Consider the following 22,236-nt stretch of genomic DNA (forward strand, 5'->3'; position numbering starts at 1 on the left):
TGAACTCAGGTGATTCACTTGCCACTGCACTCCAGCTTGGGAAATAGAGCAAGACACACACACACACACACACACACACACACACACACACACACCCCCAAAGAGAAGGAAGGAAAGAGAGAGTGAGAGAGACAGGAAGGGAGGGAGGGAGGAAGAAAAGAAAGAAAAACAAAAAAAGAGAAATTTCCTCTTTAATATGTGTTGAAGGGAACTTTTTTTTTTTTTTTTTGAAAGAATCTCACTCTGTTGCCCAGCAGGCTGGAGTATGCAGTGGCGCAATCTCGGCTCACTGCAACCTCCGCCTCTCGGGTTCAAGCAATTCTCTGCCTCAGCCTCCTGAGTAGCTGGGATTACATAGGTGCCCGCCACCACGCCCGGCTAATTTTTGTATTTTTAGTACAGACAGGGGTTTCACCATATTGGCCAGGCTGGTCTTGAACTCTTGACCTCATGATCTACCTGCCTCAGCCTACCAAAGTGCTGGGATTACTGGCGTGAGCCACTGCGCCTGGCCTGAAGAGAACTTTTTATACCTACATAAAATCAGGCAAGGGAGTAGCAATTATTTTTAAAATTTTACTCATCACCCTTTCCCCTCTCTTCTGTCCCCTCCCATCTTCCCTTGGAGCGCTCTTCCTCTTCCACCAGAATCCAGTGATTCTGGGGATGCTGCTAAATGGAACACCCAGCTATGTCCATTGCTGCCCCATCGCGACTCACAGTAACGGACATGTGACTCAACCTGGTCAACTTATATCCCATTCTCATGACCACAGTGATATCCCGGTGATGGGCATAGAACCAGCAGTTACTCTCTGGGATTTATTTCATGGAACTAGGAGAGGGAGTGTTTAAGCCACCCCATCTCCAGCCCCCATTAGACTTAAAAAAAATTTTTTTTTTCACAATCCCTACTTTGGATGTAGACTTTAAAAAAAAAAAATGTGTCAAGGAATGTATCCACTTCTTGTAGGTTTTCCAGTTTTTTGGCATATATTCGTTCCCAGTAGTCTGATGCTTCTTCGGATTTCTGCGGTATCAGTTGTAATGTCTCCTTTTTCATCTTTGATTTTATTTACTTAGGTATTCCTTTTTCTTAGTCTGGCTAAAGGTTTGTTGATTTTGTTTTCAAAGTAAACCAAGTTCATTTTTAAAAATCTTTTGTATTTTGGGGGGTTTCAGTTTCATTTGTTTCTGCTGTTATCTTATTATTTCTTCTACTAATTTGGGGTTTGTTTTTGCTTTTCTAGTTAAGATGTGTTGTTAGGTGTTTATAGATTTTATTGTTATTTATTTATTTTTTGAGACAGAGTTTCCCTCTCGTCACCCAGGCTGGAGTGCAGAGGTGCGATCTCTGCTCACTGCAACCTCTGCCTCCTGGGGTTCAAGTGATTCCGCTTGCCTCAGCCTCCTGAGTAGCTGGGATTCCTAGCGCCACCACCACACCCAGCGAATTTTTTGTATTTTTGGTAGAGATGGGGTTTCACCATGTTGGCCAGGCTGGTCTTAAACTCCTTACCTCAGGTGATCCGCCTGCCTCGACCTCCCAAAGTGTTAGGATTACAGGCGTGAGCCACCGCATCTGGCCAGAGACTTTATTTTTCAGAACTGTTTTAGGTTTACAACAAAATCAAGTGGAAAGGGGAGTTCCCATATTCCACCCTCCTCTCCCCGCTGCCCCACCTGCACAACCTTTTCCACTGTCAACATCTGGTGGAGTGGTGCATTTGTTTCATCTGATGAACCAACATGGACATATCGTTACCATCGGGCTCATTCTTAGTGTACATCCTATGAGTTTTGACAAATTTAAAATACGTATCCACCATTATATCATACAGAGTAGTTTCACTGCCCTAAAAAATCCTCTGTGCTCCACCTAGTCATCCTTCCCTGCTAACTTCTGGCAACCAGAGATCTTTTTACTGTCTCTATAGTTGTGCCTTTTCTACAGTGTCATATATTTGGAATCATACAGTGTGTCGCCTTATCAGACTGGCTTCTTCCAGTTAGTAATATGCACTTAAGATTCATCTGTGTCTTTTCATTGTAGTTCATTTCTTCTTAGCACTGAATAATATCCCATTATATAGATGTGCCTGTTTATTCATTCACCTGTTGAAGGAAGAGTGTAAAATAACTTGCAGACATACCGTTTTTATTTGGAGGTGTCCAGCTGGTTTCTTGAATTTTTTTTGGGTGTCTCACAGACATCTCAAACTTAGTATGTCTACCCATCCTGTCCCTCATGCCAGTTCAGGGTGTAGCACCACAATCGACCCAACTGCTCAAGCCAGAAGTTTGGTGTCAAATGTGGCTCCTCCATTCTCTCACCTGCCTCAGCCCATGTATCAGTAAAGTCCTGTTGCTCCTGCCTCTAAAATATGTCTTGAACCCAGGTGGGCTGGTGCAGAAGCCTTTTATTCAGTCTCCTTCCTTCAAATATTGTCCCGTACAATACACTTTCCACATAGTTAAAAGAATGACTCACCACAGTTGACTTGGTATTAATTGAAAGAACCTAGTGTAAACAATAAATATTTGTACTATATTCTGGACTCTCAGCATTTTTATAAATGGCTAAAAATAAGACAGTTCTTTGTAGCAAATAGAGCAATTAGACCTGAATGTCCTTCAAGATGTTTTGGAGCATAATAGCAAGGCTTTATATAGTTACCACTTCCCAAACCCAAAATTAAAGTATATTGCAGGAAGCAGTAGGGTACTTAGGGTTCAAATAATTACCATTTATTAAACACCTTTTATGTTTGCTGTGTACTTCATCTTACTTAATTCTAACATAGGCGGGCCAAGATAAACAGGACACTCTTGAAACATAATTTCTGGATTTGTTTAACATTTAATGGGGGTGGGACAAAACATATTTAAATGTTTTTTGAGACGGAGTCTCGCTCTGTCGCCCAGGCTGGAGTGCAGTGGCACCATCTCGGCTCACTGTAACCTCCACCTCCCAGGTTCAAGCAATTCTCCAGCCTCAGCCTCCCGAGTAGCTGGGATTACTGGCGTGCACCACCACACCTGGCTAATTTTTGTATTTTTAGTAGAGATGGGGTTTTACCATGTTGGCCAGGTTGATCTTGAACTCTTGACCTCCAGTGATCCACCCGTCTCAGCCTCCCAAAGTGCTGAGATTACAGGCGTTAAGCCACCATGCCCAGCCTAAAAAACAATTTTTTAAAAAATTTAGATAGAGACAGAGTGTTGCTGTGTTGGCCAGGGTAGTCTCTAACTCCTGGCCTCAAGCAGTCCTCCCACCTCAGCTGTCCAAAGTGCTGGAAATACAGGTGTGTGCCACTATGCCCAGCCGCAAATTATTTTCTATTAATACAAACTGTATATAGCTGGCCGGGCGGCTCACGCCTGTAATCCCAGCACTTTGGGAGGCCGAGGTGGATGGATCACGAGGTCAGGAGTTTGAGACCAGGCTGGCCAACATAGTGAAACTCTGTCTCTACTAAAAATACAAAACATTAGACGGGCATGATGGCAGGCGCCTATAATCCCAGCTACTCAGGAGGCTGAGGCAGGAGAATCACTTGAACCTGAGGGGCGGAGGTTGCAGTGAGCTGAGATCGTGCCATTGCACTCCAGCCTGGATGACAGAGTGGAACTCCGTCTCAAAAAACAAAAAACAAAAACTGTATGTAGCTGTCAGGGAGGAAATACAAGTTTTTTTCTCAACTCTCATGAGTTCTTAGTTGGGATGGATTCCTGTAACAAGGCATATTAACAATAGAAAAACAAGTTTATCAGTGTGTGTAGTACACATCACATAGGAGAAACCTCCATGAAACATAACCTAAAGTAGTGGCTTAGAACTCTAGTTCATACAGCATCTTCAACAAAGAACAATACCTTTGTAGAGAAATGACAAGACAAAGGAAAGTGGTTTTAGGCTTCCAAGGACTGGAACCTTTGAGAAGGCAAACACTGTATGTGGGAGGAAACGAATTGAATTAAGATTTCTTTGCCAATTCCTCTGGTGCTGTCCCTGGTAGATAAGACTCTAGAATTGTCTCCAGCAAAGGAGAATTTATATCCTTCCTTTGGGCAGAAAGGCAGGGGGATGGGGAGAGCTTTCCTCAGTTTGCTGCTTCTTAACTGCCTTTAGCTCACAAATATTTTTATGTCAAAGAGGCATTTTAGGATGATATATTCTGATTTCCTTCATAGCAAAAGATGCATGGATTTCTACTGGTGGCCGTCGGTGTTCTTTAAAGATGTGCATGCACACATATACATCAGCTGTCAACCATTCCCTTTTTCCCATTGTTCTTTCCTCTTAGGTTTTTCCTTAGCAAGTGTCTGAATCTACATCTTGACAGGTATAAATTTAGATAATAAGTCACCTGATCCCAATAAATACCATTACAGCATGCCTTACCTGTGGCTGAATTTCAGGTCATTATAGCTTCACATGCGAGGTCTGTTTAGAGTAAACAGTGTAACTTTCCACTCACGGCCATTGTCTTCTGCACTAGGAATATGCTCAGAGCGCATTTCCCTGATTATTCAGTAATGTTTCAAGTCCCTGTTAAGGTTAATATCCTGGGTAGCAACTAAACTGGCTTGTTCCTTAATCTACTCTGTTCATTCCAACTCTCCAAATTAATCACTATTAATCCCCACTGTACAGTGAGTTATCAGTAGCTCACTTTAACCTGCCAGAGGCCTTTTATTGTGGCAGAGCAGTGATTTCAACAATTTTTGTTTGATTCCAAAACTTACTTTCTTTCTACTACTGGCAAATACCGTAAAAGGATAATAGATAATTCTATGCTTTTGCCTAATTTAAGGGAAAGATGTAATTCACATTCAAGTTTTTAACAACTGTATTTTGAACATTTTACTAGAAGTGACCATTAAATCTAAGTAGTTATTACTAAAACAAGCTCAGTAAAACCATTAACCTATGGATTCAATTATATAGCACTAATTATAATGGTATATCTTTCACTGTAACCATTTTAAATTTGTACATTTTGTCAACTACAACAGGGCTGTTTATTGGGATGGTAATGGAAAGTAAAAACACTAAACCCAATGTGCAAAAGGAACAAGTTTTTTTTCCCCCCAGGGATGGGGTCTCGCTTTGTTGAAAAGAATGATGTTGACAGATGTGCTTGTGATAGTTATATTTATTAAGCAAAAGAAAATTATGTTTTGTTTTTTAAGGATCAATCTGTTTCTGATAATGTTGCATGTTTTAATAAATGACAATAAGATGTAACGCATCACATTTTCTATTAAAATTGAACAAGATATTCAAATTGCTACAATATATCACACCTAATTGTTCCAGTACTATTTTATTTTATTTTTTAAGACCGAGTCTCATTCTGTTGCCCAGGCTGAAGTGCAGTGGCGTGATCTCAGCTCACTGCAATCTCCGCCTCCCGGATTCAAGCAATTCTCATGCCTCAGCCTCCCAAGTAGCTAGCACTACAGGTGTGCACCACCATACCTGGCTAATCTTTATATTTTTAGTAGAGACGGGGTTTTGCCATGTTGGCCAGGCTGGTCTCAAACTCCAGGTTTCAAGTGATTTGCCTGACTCAGCCTCCCAAAGTGCTGGGATTACAGGCATGAGCCATCGCACCCGGCCTCCAGTACTATTTTAAACAAATACATATTGTGGAGTAAGCACCAATAGAAATCAAGGCGGCAAAACTGTATCATTAGGAAAGTAAACGAAAGCCTTAGTCTTTTTGTTTATTCCTTATTCCCCAAAGGAGTTACTAAGCGAAGGAATTTTCTAGCTGCCTTTATTTATTTATTTATTTATTTATTTAGAGACGGAGTCATTCTGTTGGAGTGCAGTGGTGCGGTTTTGGCTCACCACAACCTCCGCCTCCTGGGTTCAAGCAAGTATCCTGCCTCAGCCTCTAGAGTAGCTGGGACTACAGGCGTCTGCCACCATGCCTGGCTAATTTTTGTATTTTTAGTAGAGACAGGGTTTCATTATGTTGGCCAGGATGGTCTCGAACTCCTGACCTCAAGATCAGCCCGCCTCGGCCTCCCATAGTGCTGGGATTACATGCATGAGCCACTGCGCCCGGCCTTCCAGCTGCATTTCTGAGGTCACAAGTATGGCTTAAATGATTGCCCTCAAGAACACAGCTTTTGAAGGTAATATGCAAGTAAATTACAATCAAATGAAACTGTATGACTATTTTGTTATTTTAATACTAAACTGAACAGTGAACTGAAATCAGAGGAGAAAGAAAATCAAGCTAGTGGCTCACTCTCGATAGTGTCTTCTAATTTTATTGATGCTTCAGTTTTCATAAAGTGCAATAAACAAAATAAATAGATGAAAAAAGCTTTGAAGATTTATATACAGTTTTGAGATTAAGATAAATTACTGACTATATGCCTTTCATTACGTTAACTCTGTGAAAGCTGTAACGTACATTAAAAGCGCACTGAATTAGGTTAAATAATGATCTTTCCCCCTTAGATCAATCTAGTATTAAGAAGTATATAATTATGCAAGCTTATTCTATAACACAAGGCTAGACTAAAAGGAAAATGTTTGTGCTACAGACTAAATCCAGATACGGTCAGGTGCTGAGCAGTATTCCTGGCTTCAAAATAGGAGGTATCTGTTTCGTCATCTGGCTGGGGGATGAAAGGCATAGTTTGATGCTGCAAATTTTCCCAGTCCACATCACTGAAGAGAGGATGACGTTTTAGTTCTTAGGAAAAATATAAAACAAAACAGTATGGTCTCATTACCTAAGTAAGTACTGCTTTACAAGAATTATAAAAAGAGAATGTCTCACATATAACTTACCTTACTTTATTATGCCAGTTTCACAGATGTTTGTTTAACATCTGTTAGGCCACATACTTCACAAAGGTCTACATGGGCCACTTTGAATACCACTTGGCATATGACAGGTCCCTGGTTTGTATTTGTTTAATGACAGAATGAATGATTTGCCTTAACTTAGAAGCCTATCTTTCTCACATCTTTTTTTTTTTTTTGAGACAGAGTCTTGCTCTGTCGCCCAGGCTGAAGTGCAGTGGCGCAATCTGCTCACTGTAACCTCCGCCTCCCGGGTTCAAGCGATTCTCTTGCCCCAGCCTCCCGAGTAGCTAGGATTACAGGTGCACACCACCATGCCAGGCTAATTTTGTATTTTTAGTAGAGATGGGGTTTTGCCATGTTGGCCAGGTTGGTCTCGAACTCCTGACCTCAGGTGATCTCCCCACTATGGCCTTCCAAAGCCCGGCCCTCACATCTTTTTTTTTTTTTTTTTTTTTTTGAAATGGAGTTTCTCTTCGTTGCCCAATCCGGAGTGTAGTGGTGCAATCTTGGCTCGCTGCAACCTCCATCTCCCAGGTTCAGTGATTCTCCTGCCTCAGCCTCCCAAGTAGCTGGGACTACAGGTAAGTGGCCCCATGCCTGGCTAATTTTTTTTGTCTGTCACCTAGGCTGGAGTGTAGTGGCACAATCTCGGCTCACTGCAAACTCTGCCTCCCGGGTTCAAGTGATTCTCCCACCTCATCCTCCTGAGTAGTTGGGATTACAGATGTGAACCACCACGCCTGGCTAATTTTTGTATTTTTAGTAGAGATGGGGTTTTACCATGTTGGCCAGGCTGGTCTCGAACTCCTGACCTCAAGGGATCCACCCGCCTCAGCCTCCCAAAGTGCTGGGATTATAGGTGTGAGCCACCGCACCCACCTTGCATCTTCTTACAGAATCCCTGACTCAAGGGAAGAGAGCATGGCCTACTTTCTGCTCCTTGATAAACCTTCCACGTCATTGATCTTCCATGATGAATGCTCCATTTCTTACTCTAAAACCTTGCCACCACTTTCTGTCACCACATTCCTTAGCAATATCTATTGCCCTAGACAGCTTTAGCATGAAGCTCACCCTCCTCTCCCTTTCTTCCCTGCACTCCGTCCTTATCCCTCATGGTGATTTCAAGATATACACTGATGACACTTCTGACACGTTCTCTTCATGGTTCTTTGACTTCCTTGATTTCACTGACTTGCATCTCTACAACATACTGACTTCTAGCATATGGCTACATTGGAAGCTCTGTATCACAGAGCTGCTCTGCTTACAAGATTTCAAAGCCTTCCTCACCTCTTTACTGCCATTTCATTACCTGTCATTTTTCCTATTTCCTTCTACCTAGTAAAATAAAAGTATGCTCTTCTGGGCCAGGCGTGGTGGCTCATGCCTGTAATCCCAGCACTTTGGGAGGCTGAGGTGGGCAGATCACTTGAGGTCAGGAGTTCGAGACCAGCCTGGCCAACATGGTGAAACCCCATCTCTACTAAAAATACAAAAATTAGCCAGGTGTGGTGGGGCACACCTGCAGTCCCAGCCACTTGGGAGGCTGAGGCGGGAGAATCACTTGAACCTGGGAGGCAGAGGCTGCAGTGATCTGAGATCATGCCACTGCACTCCAGCCTTGGCAACAGAACAAGATTCCATCTCAAAAAAAATAAAAAATAAAAAAAATCTTTCTTATGAGTGATAGTGTTTTTTATAATAGCAATCTGACCAATATGTTGCCTTTGGACACTCATATCTATTCTGAAATAACACTACAAGGACTCAATATGTCCAAATCCAATGTACAGCATCGGAAGTTGAAATGTGCGTGTTTATGTGTTTTAAGTAGCATAATCTAAATCTGAAGTGCCTTGAAAAAGGTAGAGCTGAGTTTCCAAATGTCTGCTCCCTTGCTTTACACAGGTTTCTGCTCAAATGCCTCTCTTCACAGGTCTTCCTGACCACACTGTCTAAAAAGAAGTCTCGTGCCATCACTTCATGTCCTCTCACCCTGCTTTATTTTTCTTCCTAGTATTTACCACTACATGACATTATGTTGTATCTGTAACTATTCACTGTCTCTCTTTCCACCAGAATGTAAGTTCCACAAGGACAGGAGTCTGAGTCTAGATCATCCTTAGGGTATTCCCAGGGCCTGAAGCAGTATCACCTGGCTCCTAGAAGGCACTCTATAGGATTGGTTAAATCAGTGAGTAAACAAACTGGGCCAGGCGTGGTGGCTCATGCCTGTAATCCCAGTACTTAGGGAGGCCAAGGTGGGTGGATGGCTTGAGCCCAGGAGTTTGAGACCAGCCTGGGCAACACGGGGAAACGCCACCTCTACTAAAAATACAAAAATTAGCTGGGTGTGGTGGTGTGCACTTGTAGTACCAGCTACTTGGGAGGCTGAAGTGGAAGAATTGCTTGAGCCCAGAAGGTTGCAGTGAGCTAAGATTGTGCCACTGCATTCCAGCCTGGGCGACAGACCCAGAACCTGTCTCAAAAAAACCCCAAAACCAAAAAAAAAACCAACTATTGATCTTATTACAGGAATACCTAGAAGCTGATGCAAATGACATATTTCTGAAGCTCATTTTCCTGAATAAATCCTACTTGACATAGAAATGCATTTTGGGACATAATGCTTTTCTCTATATTACCATACCTCATTAGAAAAAGGATTTTAAAATCCCAGCACTTTGGGAGGCCAAGGCAGGAGGATCACATTCCAGGAGAGATCGAGACCATCCTGGCCAACTTGGTGAAACCCCGTCTCTACTAAAAAATACAAAAATTAGCTGGGCGTGGTGGCACATGCCTGTAGTCCCAGCTACTTGGGAGGCTGAGGCAGGAGAATCGCTTGAACCTGGGAGGCGGAGGTTGCAGTGAGCCGAGATCGCGCCACTTCACTCCAGCCTGGCGACAGAGCAAGACTCCGTCTCAACAACAACAAAAGCATTTTAAGGCAGCTGCTAATGAGATTTACTAGTTTCCAAATTAGGGTTTAAGATACTCCTGCATTGAGAAAACTATTGAGTGGTTTATAATATACCAAGTTTGTCATGAGCCAACCTGGGATCCAGTACATTTATCAAAAAATAATAGTATAAAAAATGAAGCAATAAGAAATTACAGAACATCCCTCTAGCAAGATTAGGGAAAATAAATTTGTTTTAAAAAATTACAGAACAGAGGTTTTCATAAAAAAAGATTTCCTGTACTTCCTTAACTTTATCAGGCTTTGAAAAACCCAAGACACTAACAAGATTGTTTTAGGACAGGCATGGGTGGCTCACACCTGTAATTCCAGCATTTTGGGAGGCTGAGGTAGGAGGATCCTTTGAGCCCAGGAGTTCAAGACCAGCCTGAGCAACATACTGAGACCCTGTCTCTCAATAAATAAATAGCAATAATAATGTATGTTTAAAAAAAAAAAAAAAAAAAGAGGTAAGATTGTTTTAGATACTTGAGATTAATAATTTTTTTTTGAGACAGTCTCACTTTGTTTCCCAGGCTGGAATGCAGTGGCATGAACATGGCTCACTGTAGCCTTGACTTCCTGGGCTCAAGCAGTCTTCCTGCCTAAGCCCCCAAGTACCTGGAACTATAGGTGCGCACTGCCTTGCTTGGCTATTTTTTGTATTTTTTTGTAGAGACAGAGTTTCACCATGTTGCCCAGGCTGGTCACAAACTCCTGAGCTCAAACGATTGCCAGCTGCAGCCTCCCAAAGTGCTAGGACTATAGTCATGAGCCACTACACCCACCGATTACTAAAATTTAATGCATGAATACAGTATTGCTATTTGACCACACTAAATTTTTTTTTTTTGCCTCTTCTACCATGTGACACATTGAATTTTCATGTAGAATAAGGACCATATCAATGCATACCTAGAGGGCAGAAATAAATTGAATTATCTTTGTACCAATTTAGCAGTCAGATTATCTGTAGTATTATACTGGAACTTGATTTTTTTTTTTTTTTTTTTGAGACAGAGTCTCACTGTGTCGCCCAGGCTGGAGTACAGTGGCATGATTTCTGCTCACTGCAATGTCTGCCTCCTGGGTTGAAGTGATTCTCCTGCCTCAGCCTCCCGAGTAGCTGGGACTACAGGTGCACGCCACCACGCCTGGCCTAATTTTTGTTTTTGTTTTTTTTTTTCGAGACGGAGTCTTGCTCCGTTGCCCGGGCTGGAGTGCAGTGGTGCAATCTTGGCTCATTGCAAGCTCCGCCTCCCGGGTCCACACCATTCTCCTGCCTCAGCCTCCAGAGTAACTGGGACTACAAGCACCCGCCACCACGCCCGGCTAATGTTTTGTATTTTTAGTAGAAACGGGGTTTCCCCATGTTAGCCAGGATGGTCTCGATCTCCTGACCTCGTGATCTGCCTGCCTCAGCCTCCCAAAGTGCTGGAATTACAGGTGTGAGCCACCGCGCCCAGCCGGAACTTGCTATTTTTATAAATATTCACCATCTGGAACAAATCAATGGTAAAACAGTGTATTAACACAAAACTGTACCTTTCATTCCAGCTCTCTTTGTATCATCAATGGTTAAAAGTATTTCTACTGCACTTCGAGCGTTATCAGATAACTTTTCTTCACCTTCTGGCCAAGGGATATCTAAAATCACACAGATACAAATAAACTGGTTAATCACTGCTCAAGATAATAATACCCAGAGATAAATAACTACTTTTTTTTTTCTTGAGATGGAATTTCACTCTTGTCACCCAGGCTGGAGTGCAATAGCGCGATCTCAGCTTACTGCAACCTCCACCTCCCAGGTTCAAGTGATTCTCCTGCTTCAGCCTTCCGAGTAGCTGGGATTACAGGTGCCCGCCAACACGCTCAGCTAATTTTCTGTATTTTTTTAGTAGAGATGGGGTTTTACCATGTTGGCCAGGCTTGTCTTGAACTCCTGACCTCAGGAGATCCACCCGCCTTGGCCTCCCAAAGTGCTGGGATTACAGGCATAAGCCACTATGCCCAGCCAGTAAATGACTATCTTAATAGGAGAAAAAGAATCACCTCTTTTCAGAATATTCTGAAATACTTGTTGCGGTGTTTCATCATTGAAAGGGGGAATTCCTGTTAGAAATTCAAACAAGCAAACTCCAAGTGCCCACCAGTCTACCGCAGGACCTGTAATTGAAGAGGAAACAGCTAAAGTGGCAAGCATTCTCTACAAATATATGATGAACAGAAATATTAATTGTGGAGTCCTAATTAGGGAAAAGGAGTTAGGCTGGTGGGACTGGAGGAAGCAAAAAGAAAAAGCCAGTAAGTTGCAAGTCTGCCTTTCTTCATGGTCCAAGATGTACAGCCCTTCTATACAAATAACTCACAATTGTCCTGTGTCCAGCTGTCACCAGACCCTTGACTGACAGAAAAATGCAAGGTAGAGCTGGGTGCGGTGGCTCATGCCTGTAATCCCAGCACTTTGGGTGGCCGGGGAGGGTGGATCACCTGAGGTCAGGAATCCAAGACCAGCCCAGCCAACATGGTGGCTGTGTGTAGTAAAAATAGAAAAATTAGCCAGGTGTGGTGGCACATGCCTGTAATCCCAGCTACTAAGGAGACTGAGGCAAGAGAATTGCCTGAACCTGGGAGGCAGAGGTTGCAATGAGCCTCGATCACGCCACGCCACTGCACTCCAGCCTGGGCGACAGAGTAAGACTGTCTCAAAAAAAAAAAAAAAAAAAAAAAAAGAAAAGAAAAATGTGAGTTAGCTTACTGCAACCTTGGCATTATCAGTATAGCACACAGCCTTCTCTAGCACAAGCACCATCCTATAACATCTCTAGCAAGCCTTTGTCTCCTTGTAATCAGCTCCCCTCTCGGTGACTTGCTCGTTGCATCCTTACAATGTGTTTTCCTACTTCCTCTAATAAATTTGCCTTTCTTTACCTACGACTGTCTTGGTCAATTCCTTTATTGCCCACACCGTCAGCCCCAGATAGTCACTATCTGCAACATTAATATGTGTACATGTTGGCATTATTAAAAGTGCAAAAACCCACATTGTTTTCACTTGGGCAATGTGATAACTGCTTTCCTCTTTATTTTCCAAGAAGTTTAGATTACCAATTACCACAGCTGATTAAAGAAAAGATAAAGCCATTTTTTTCATTTATTAATAATTTCTGACATTCTGGATATGTTATGTATCCTAAATCCTAAAATTATTCTCTAAAATAGGCAGACTACTACTCAATTTCATATCAAACATTTACATGATTATTCTGTATCCTGCACAAGGTATGAGATAAGGCAGCAACATTTATAGTAATTGAAGGAAAGCCTGGTAACTAGGGAAGGCCTTACTTACAGAGTAGTTTAATGGGGCTTTATTCCTTTTAGGAACACAGAGGGACAAATTAGTTTAGCAAAGAGTATTCACTTAAACTATGGTTTCAAGATGTAAGTAGGAGATGTCTTAAGAAATAGGTAAAATTGATTTCTAAATAAAATATTCATCGGACGCAACATTTACATACAAAATTTTTTGTTGTTGTTTGTTTTTTGAGAAGGAGTCTCACTCTGTCGCCCAGGCTGCAGTGCAGTGGTGCGATCTCAGCTCACTGCAAGTTCTGCCTCCTGGGTTCACGCCATTCTCCTGCCTCAGCCTCCCGAGTCGCTGGGACTACAGGCGCCCACCGCCACACCCGGCTAATTTTTTTCTGTATTTTTAGTAGAGACGGGGTTTCACCATGTTAGCCAGGATGGTCTCAATCTCCTGACCTCATGATCTGCCTGCCTCAGCCTCCCAAAGTGCTGGGATTATAGGCGTGAGCCACTGCACCCGGCCACAAAGATGTTTTTAACAGTAATTTAAAATATGATCTTATAAACCATAAACTGGTTTATACTTCAGTTCTATGAATAAAGTGTTTTCTAAGAAAAGGTTAATTTTAGTTCAAAAATGGATAACTTCAATATAAATTAAGAATAGGGATCCTAGTCTAGTGCTAAATTTGCCTGAAAGTTATTCTTTAAAGACAACTTCACAAAATTCTTTATTGTGGTTAAAAAACTGCCACCATTCCATTTGAAGACAACTAGGAAAGCATTGTGGAATCTGATCTTAGGAAAAATAGCTGCATGCATTTAGAGTGCCATTTTACCTGCAAGCCATAAAATCCCATCTTCCATTAAAGGAACACAAAATGCAAATATTCTATAGGCTTCTATTTCTATAATACTATAAAAACATACAAACCACCTCAGTTAGTAGGCCTTTCAAGCAGCGCTGAGAAAGAATTATCCCAACGGATTAGATAATGTAACCAAATAACAGAAAAGTAGGGGGAATTAGAAAAAAAATTTACTTATTTTACTTATTAGGTTAGAAATTAGGCCCCTTTTACCAGCTCAGCTAAAATATACTTGTGTTAAAAAAAAAAAAATACATGATTTCTGCATGGATATGCCACACATACCCATATACTTAAGTCAAAGTCTAAGAAGATCACATAGTGGAATAAAACTTTGCAATTATACGTCATTAGCCACAGAAAAAGAACAGACTTGTTTTACATTGCTGGCTTTCTAATTCAAAACTCACTCCTTTAGTTTATAGGATATGTTGATATTGTTACACTTTTTTATTTTCTAATGATAATAAAAGATTTGGAAAATTAGAGCCCTTCTGTAATTGTTAATTTTTTTTTTTTTGAGATGGAGTCTCGCTCTGTCACCCAGGCTGGAGTGCAGTGGTGCAGTCTCAGCTCACTGCAACCTCCGCCACCCGGGTGCAAGTGATTCTCCTGCCTCAGCCTCTTGAGTAGCTAGGATTACAGGCATGAGCCACCACATCCAGCTAATTTTTGTCTTTTTTTAAGTGGAGACAAGGTTTCGCCATGTTGGGCAAGCTGCTCGAACTCCTAACCTCAGGTGACCTGCCTGACTCAGCCTCCCAAAGTGTTGGCATTATAGGTGTGAGCCACAGTGCCAGCCATTTTTAATATTTGTATCAATACTATTTCTTCTGTTGTAATAAAAAAGACTTTATCTTCACTCTGTGCTACCTTTAGAAGTTAATGAAAAATGCGTCAGGCCTACATTTCTTTTCACAGAGAAGAACCACCTCTCTGGATGTCTTGCTGCTGAGAAGACAGAAGACAGTTCATTTTTGTATTTCACAAGTGAGCTAAAAGGAAAAATAATTTTTTATGCAATGTGATCTAGTTATACTTTGACTGTTCAGTTTAATGTGCTTTGCCGCATTACTTTATAGAGAAGCTCACTCACCGGAAGTCAGAAATCCTGCATGTAAGAAAACAGTAGTTAGGTACATTGCATTAAAATTATTAGAGTCCCTTCCCTCTTCATTCACTGAACTGGGCACCAGGTATTGTGCCAGATATAAAAGATACAAAGAGGATTAAGGAAAATCTCTTTTCCCAAAGAGAAACCAGCCTACTCTGGGAGAGACAATACAGATAATTTTAACACACTAAGCTGAAAAAAGCTGCACATAAAGTTATGGAAAACTCAGGACAGAGTCCCTGGCTCATCTCTGCTGAGAGGAAAGATGGAGGGGCATCAGGAAGGTCATGGTTGGGTCTCAGCATGTTGTCAGCATGTTGTTTAGCTGAGGGAGCTAGATGTCTCACTAAAACAGTGGCAAGATGCTATAAAATACATCTTTGTGTTTGAAGCTTACTTTCACACTCTGTCCTTAGAGATAATGCAAATTATAATACAGAAAATGGGCTAGCAAATCTGTGACAGAGCAAAAGAGGCACTATATAAAAATCAGTGCTCACAGGAATTTATTTGCTTTGGCTAAGAGAGAAAGAGGAACATTAAATGTGGCTATTTCCAATATTATAGAGATTAGTAATATGAGTTACTGAGTGCTTCCAAGGAATTCAGGAGTGCTATGCAGACGGCAGAAAACTCACACTCTTGGCTGGGTGCAGTGGCTCATGCCTGTAATCCCAGCACTTTGGGAGGCTGAGTACTTTGGGTGGATCACGAGGTAAGGAGTTCAAGACCAGCCTGGCCATGATGGTGAAACCCTGTCTCTACTAAAAATATAAAAATTAGCCAAGCATTGGGGCGGGTGCCTGTAAGCTACTTGGGAGGCTGAGGCAGACAATTGCTTGAACCCAGGAGGCGGAAGTTGCAGTGAGCCGAGACTGCGCCACTGCACTCTAGCCTGGGCGACAAAGTAAGACTCTGTCTCAAAAAAAAAAAAAAAGGAAAGAAAGAAAACTCACAGTCTCCTCAATAAGTTTTCTTAAGCTTTTGTAGTGGAGATAAATTAACAATTACAACACAGGAAGAATGTCATATTTAAACAGTTTCTAATAGGGTAACAGAAGTGAATAATTCCCAGTAGTTGATCAAGGGATGCTTTATGGAAGAGGTAACATTTGAAATGATGAAATGAGAAGAATTTGACTGGAAGATATTAGGAAACTGGCTTTGCTCAAATAAGGTTAAATACACAAGCAAAATAAGGAAGACCTGAAAATTAAATGTATTTAAGAAATGGAATGGGAACATAAGGCATATAAAGAGACTCTTTGAGAGACAAGGCTGGTATGAGAGCTATAACCTCAAATGCCATGATCAATTTGGATTTTACTTAGCAGCTAAGAGGCAGCCACTGTAGTTTTCTGAGAAGGGAAATAGAATGAGCCATGTGATGGTTTGGGAAGAAAAATCTGGTGGCAATGATTATTGATAATAATGAAGTTGAAGAGACCAGATAGAAGGGCACTAAAATAATAAAAGAGAAAGATGAGTTTTTAAAGAGAACAGTGGCAGAGAAGAAAATGAGAGGTGAAACACTGCAGAGATCTAATTGGCTGGATTTAAATGCTGGAATGTAGGAACAAAGATTGTGTCACCATGAAGCTGATGAAACTGAGGTAGCTAGCTGGATAATAAGCCCAGTTTTTTCTTTTTCTTTCTTTTTTTTGAGATGGAGTCTTGCTCTGTCACCCAGTCTGGAGTGCAGTGGCATGGTCTTGGCTCACTGCAACCTCCGCCTCCCAGGTTCAAGCGATTTTCCTGTCTCAGCCTCCTGAGTAGCTGGGATTACAGACGCACACCACCATGCCTGGCTAATTTTTGTATTTTCAGTAGAGACGGGGTTTTACCATGTTGGCCAGGCTGGTCTTGAACTCCTGACCTGAAGTGATCCACCCACCTTGGCCTCCCAAAGTGCTGGGATTACAGCCATGTGCCACAGCACCAGGCCCCACAAGTCCACTTTTGATATCCAACATTTGAAAGACCAGTAGAATACTGAATAGCCAGATTGGCTGTGTGTCTGCTGCCTAAAGAAGGTCAGGATTAGAGACAGAGATTTGGGAATCATCAACATGGAGGTGACAATTGAAGTCATGGGAGTGATGAGATGAACAGGGAGCACGTGTAGGGCAAAAAGCGTAAGGGCAGAATCTCGAACTAAATTTACAAGAGGTAAGGAAGGAACTGAAGAGCAGGAACAGAGGTCAGGGGAATGAGAAGAGACGACTGGATTTGACAATAAGGAAATCGCTGGTGCCCATCAAGAAGTTTCAGTTAGGCAGGGCACGGTGGCTCACGCCTGTAATCCCAGCACTTTGGAAGGCTGAGGCAGGCGGATCACCTGATGTCAGGAGTTCAAGACCAGCCTGACCAACATGGAGAAACCCCATCTCTACTAAAAATACAAAATTAGCCGGGCATGGTGGTGGCGCATGCCTATTAATCCCAGCTACTTGGGAGGCTGAGGCAGGAGAATCATTTGAACCTGGGAGACGGAGGTTGCGGTGAGCTGAGATTGTGCCACTGCACTCCAGCGTGGGCAACAAGAGCTAAACTCCATCTCTAAATAAATAAATAATAAATAAAATAATTTTCAGTTAAATAGTGAGATGATGATCAAATTGCCAGAGCAAAATAATCAAAGAAAGAGGAAACCTTTGAGAAGTTAGGCAATGAGGGGAAGAGAAGAGTGGAAACTTATTTTCAGGCTGAGGATAAAAGTCAGCAAGGAAATAAAAACAGAAGAAAGGGTGTGAGAGGTGGGGTGGGGAGGATGAAACAGATGATCATGAAAAGAGCTCAAAGAAAAGGGAATTAAGTAACATCAACATGTAGAAGGGTTTCATGTAATGGGCTGAACTGTGTCCCTCCCAAAAAAGGTATGTTGAAGTCCTAACCCCCAGTACCTAAGAATGACCTTATTTGGAAATGGGTTTTTGCAAATATGATTAACTAGGTTAAGATGAGGTCATACTGGAGTAAGATGGGCTCCTAATGACTGGCGTCCTTCTAAGAAGCCAGCCCTGTGATGATAGAGACACAGGGAGAACACCATCACAGAAAGAGGGAGAACTGCAATGAGGCATCTTCAAGTCAAGGAACACCAGTGAGGATTGCCAGTGAACCACCAGAAGCCAGGAAGAGGCAAAGAAGGATTTCCCTACAGGTTTCAGGGGGAGAATAGCCCTGTGGACACCTGATTTTGGACCTCTAGCTTCTAGAACTGTGAAACAGTGAAGTTTTATTGGTTTGAGACACCCAGTTTGTGCTACAGCGTCCCTAGGAAAATGAATACAGTTCATTTCAGAATGTAAGAAGGGAATCATTTTCAAAGAGAGAAAGAAAAGAAAAGAATATAGGTGAAAATGTCATCTTTTTATTCTTTTTTTTTTTAATTTGAGACAGAGTCTTGCTTTGTTGCCCGGGCTGGAGTGTAGTGGCGCGATCTTGGCTCACTGCAACGTTGGCCTCCCAGGTTCAAGCAATTCTTATGCCTCAGCCTCCCAAATAGCTGGGATTACAGGCATGCACCACCATGCCCAGCTAGTTGTTGTGTTTTTAGTAGAGATGAGGTTTCACCATGTTGGCCAGCTTGGTCTTGAACTCCTGGCCTCAAGGGATCCACCCGCCTCAGACTCCCAATGTGCTAGGATTACAGGTGTGAGCCACCGTGCCCGGCCCTATCTTTTTATTCTTATGTTCTGTTTTGAAGGATGATGGTTCATTTCTGGTTTGACTCTTCTGGTAAGGATATAAGTGAGAATAAGTTCTAAACAGGAATAGGCTTCTGCAGAAGCCTATTTAGAACAGAAATTTAGACCCAACATTGTAGTACCGAGCCCAAACTCCATCCAACCTGAAGAAACATTAAGAGGTAAGACAGGCAGGGTGTGGTGGCTCATGCCTGTAATCCCAGCACTTTGGGAGGCCAAGGCAGGCGGATCACCTGAGGTCAGGAGTTCAAGATTAGTCTGGCCAACATGGCGAAACTGTCTCTACTAAAAATACAAAAATTAGCCGGGCATGGTGGTGGACGACTATAATCCCACCTACTCAGGAGGCTGAGGACAGAGAATCACCTGAACTTGGGAGGCAGAGATTGCAGTGAGCCGAGATCGCGCCATTGCACTCCAGCCTGGGTGACAAAAGAGAAACTCTGTCTCAAAAATAAAAAAAAAACAAACAAAAAAACAAAAAAAAAGAGGTAAGATAATATCAAGGGTGGCAGGTGTGGCTTTTCTGGAACATTGAGACTGAACCAGAAGGCAAAGGACAAATGACTGCATGTACTCTAGCGTCTGGTCTTTTACATTCAGAGAGTGGGATAGCCATGGCTACTGCTATTTTATTTTCCTATGATAAATGCCATATAAATATGAGAGTACTGGATGAGCTCATTTTCTTTTACCTTAGGTAATGTAAGTACTGAAGAAATTTTTAAAAATTTAACCTTGAAAGATAATGTAGTGACAGATAACACTTCAAAAACTCAAGACATGCAAGCCTTACCATGGGCCCTGCCTAGTAACAGCTCAGGTGCAAGGTAGTCTGGGGTTCCTAGAATTCGCCCATCGTCAACGGGGGCTGCCCCTCTTCTCACACTCTTCGGAGTTCGGTACGGAGTTCCCGACTTGATCTGATTTGGGGTCTGCTAATTCAAAAAGTGTTTAAGAGATAACAAATATCTTAATTCCTTTTACACTGAATAGGAAACGGTGAAACACACAAGCCAAATAACTAGCTTATAGGCTACTAAGCATAAAAGATGTAGTCAAATTTTTGATGTTTTGAAAATGAATGCATTAGTTATAATTATTAAAATGTCCTTTTATCTAGTGAAGTTCAAAAGCTTAGATAATATTGATTATTCCAATAAGATCTGGATAAGAAACAATAAAAAAGTCAGCAAGAAAAATGTTCAGTGAAAAAATATGCAAGACTGATAGCATGGATAATACAAGCTTAAGAGCCACTGAGTCCGGGCGTGGTGGCTCACGCCTGTAATTCCAGCACTTTGGGAGGTTGAGGCAGGTGGATCATGAGGTCAGGAGTTCAAGACCAGCCTGGCCAAGATGCTGAAACCCTGTCTCTACTAAAAATACAAAAAATTAGCTGAGCATTGTGGCGGGCACCTGTAATCCCAGCTACTTAGAAGGCTGAGGCAGACAACTGCTTAAACCTGGAGGGGCAGAGGTTGCAGTGAGCCGAGATCATGCCACTGCACTCCAGCCTGGGCGACAGAGCGAGACTCCGTCTCACAAAAAAAAAAAAGAAACGTATATTTTTCAACTTTTATTCTGTTAAGAAAAGAGATCATCTAAATATGTCCTTGGAAGGCAGTAAGGTAGAGTGGACTTTAATTTTGTATCTCTGGCCGGGTGCAGTGGCTAACACATGTAATCCCAGCACTTTAGGAGGCCGAGGTGGGCGGATTGCTTGAGGTCAGGAGTTTGAGATCAGCCTGGGCAACATGGTGAAATGCCGTCTCTATTATAAATACAAAAATTAGCCAGGTGTGGTGGTAGGCCCCTGTAATTCCAGCTACTCGGGATTAGGCTGAGGCAGGAGAATCGCTTGAACCTGGGGAGTGAAGTCTGCAATGAGCCAAGATCACACTACTGCACTCCAGCCTGGGCAAAAGAACGAGACTCTGTCTCAAAAATGATAATAATAATAGTAATTCTGCATCTTATAGTACTGTAGGGATCAAGTGAAAATATGTGATTGTACTTTCTTAGAAAAGTACATAAAACTACACAAATGGAAGGAGGCATTACAACTAAAAATAATAAACATGATTTCTACCAGCTTTACCTTTCTGGGTAAAAACTTACAACAGCCCATAGATTCTCAATAAGAACAAAACTATGTGATTAATACCGCATAGTCTAGCTTAGAGGCAAATGTCTGTCTTCATAGTTTTTCTAAAATCCAAAAAACAAAGTGTTAGAAAGTTATAAATATACCTGATATGGCATACAGGATCTTCTTTTTTGAGTAGGGGTTACAGCCATGGGATATGAACCACTGTAGGCACACGAAATATCCATTGCATCTAAAGAAGTCATGTTCATTTTGGATGGTTCTGAGTTATTGGATGCATTAATATGACTGTTAAAACTTCGAAAAGCTACAGCATTTCTTTTAGAGGCTAACGTTTTCAGCACCTCCAAAGGAGGAGCTAACATTTTTTGGTGACTCTCTTGTACAGCAGGGTTCTCGTCACCTTTTGGTGAGGTCTTTTCTTGGCAATTTGGTGATACAATAAGTGGATCTTCAGTATTTGATTCTTCAAAAGAGGATTCTTTCATGCTTCTATCTGGATCTAAAGGCTGACTTTCTAATGGACTTTCCATTATAGAAATTCCAGGAAAAGATGAATCAGAGTTCATAGAAATATTTTTGGAAGCTCTATCATCATCAGAACATAGAAAACTAGAACCTAAGTAGTCCCTCTTACTATTCTTTTCACAATCTTCATCCAGTTCACACATAAGGTTTTTTGCTATCATTGGTATTGGTAATTTTTCTGGTGTTTGTTGTTTATCAGTAAAAGAATTGACAATGTTCTCCTTATTAGCACAGTCAGTTTGTTGACTTTTGTGCACTGATAGCTTCAGGTCCTGAACTTCAACTGTTAAGCCTGTATTTTGATTTGTATAACAATCTATCATTTCGTTATGCTTATACTCTACATAAGTTTTTTTATTCTGTATGATTTTTTTACAAGGACTGGAGTCAACCAAATCAAAGTTTCTTTTTAAACTTCTTTTCCCAAGGTGCTCTTCAGATATCCCACCAGAATCCACCGCCCACTGATGTGACTTATGGAAACCTGACTGTCTTGTGTCAGTGTCCATATTTATATTATTTACATCCAGTTCTACTGCTTCCCAAGAAACTTCCCCAGATAAGCAATTTTTAGCAAGGTTTACACAAGAGCATCCAGTGGTGGGAAGGGCACTGCTGTTATGAATGGGAGAAAGAGCTAACTCAAGATCCTTTTTATTGAAACCCTTTGTCTCAATGGCATTTGGAGATTTTGCGCATAACTTTTCAACTGTATTCCAGCTCATCATTGTTGGGCCCAATGCTTCGTCATTTTCCTAAGAGGGAAAAAAATATTTGTTTTAGTTATATAAAG

General features: G+C 41.7%; 1 protein-coding gene across 4 annotated transcripts in view; it reads right to left on the reverse strand.

Annotated features, from left to right (window-relative positions):
• Window positions 1-6,255: 6,255 nt before the first annotated feature.
• Window positions 6,256-22,236, reverse strand: part of MASTL (microtubule associated serine/threonine kinase like) — a 34,208-nt gene continuing 18,227 nt past the window's right edge. Inside the window, exons 8-12 of one of the 4 annotated variants that reach the window (XM_021943127.2) lie at window positions 21,059-22,198; window positions 19,602-19,740; window positions 11,856-11,969; window positions 11,346-11,447; window positions 6,256-6,719 (exon numbers count right to left, since the gene is read on the reverse strand). In XM_021943127.2, the coding sequence (XP_021798819.1) occupies window positions 6,562-6,719; window positions 11,346-11,447; window positions 11,856-11,969; window positions 19,602-19,740; window positions 21,059-22,198 (1,653 nt within the window). In that variant the 3' untranslated portion in view covers window positions 6,256-6,561. Of the gene's footprint in view, window positions 6,720-11,345; window positions 11,448-11,855; window positions 11,970-19,601; window positions 19,744-21,058; window positions 22,199-22,236 lie in introns of all 4 variants that reach the window. The other 3 variants (XM_003903488.5, XM_021943128.2, XM_021943130.2) reach the window with 3 other exon arrangements.

This window comes from Papio anubis, chromosome 11, assembly GCF_008728515.1.
Source record: "Papio anubis isolate 15944 chromosome 11, Panubis1.0, whole genome shotgun sequence".
Lineage (NCBI taxonomy): Eukaryota > Metazoa > Chordata > Mammalia > Primates > Cercopithecidae > Papio > Papio anubis.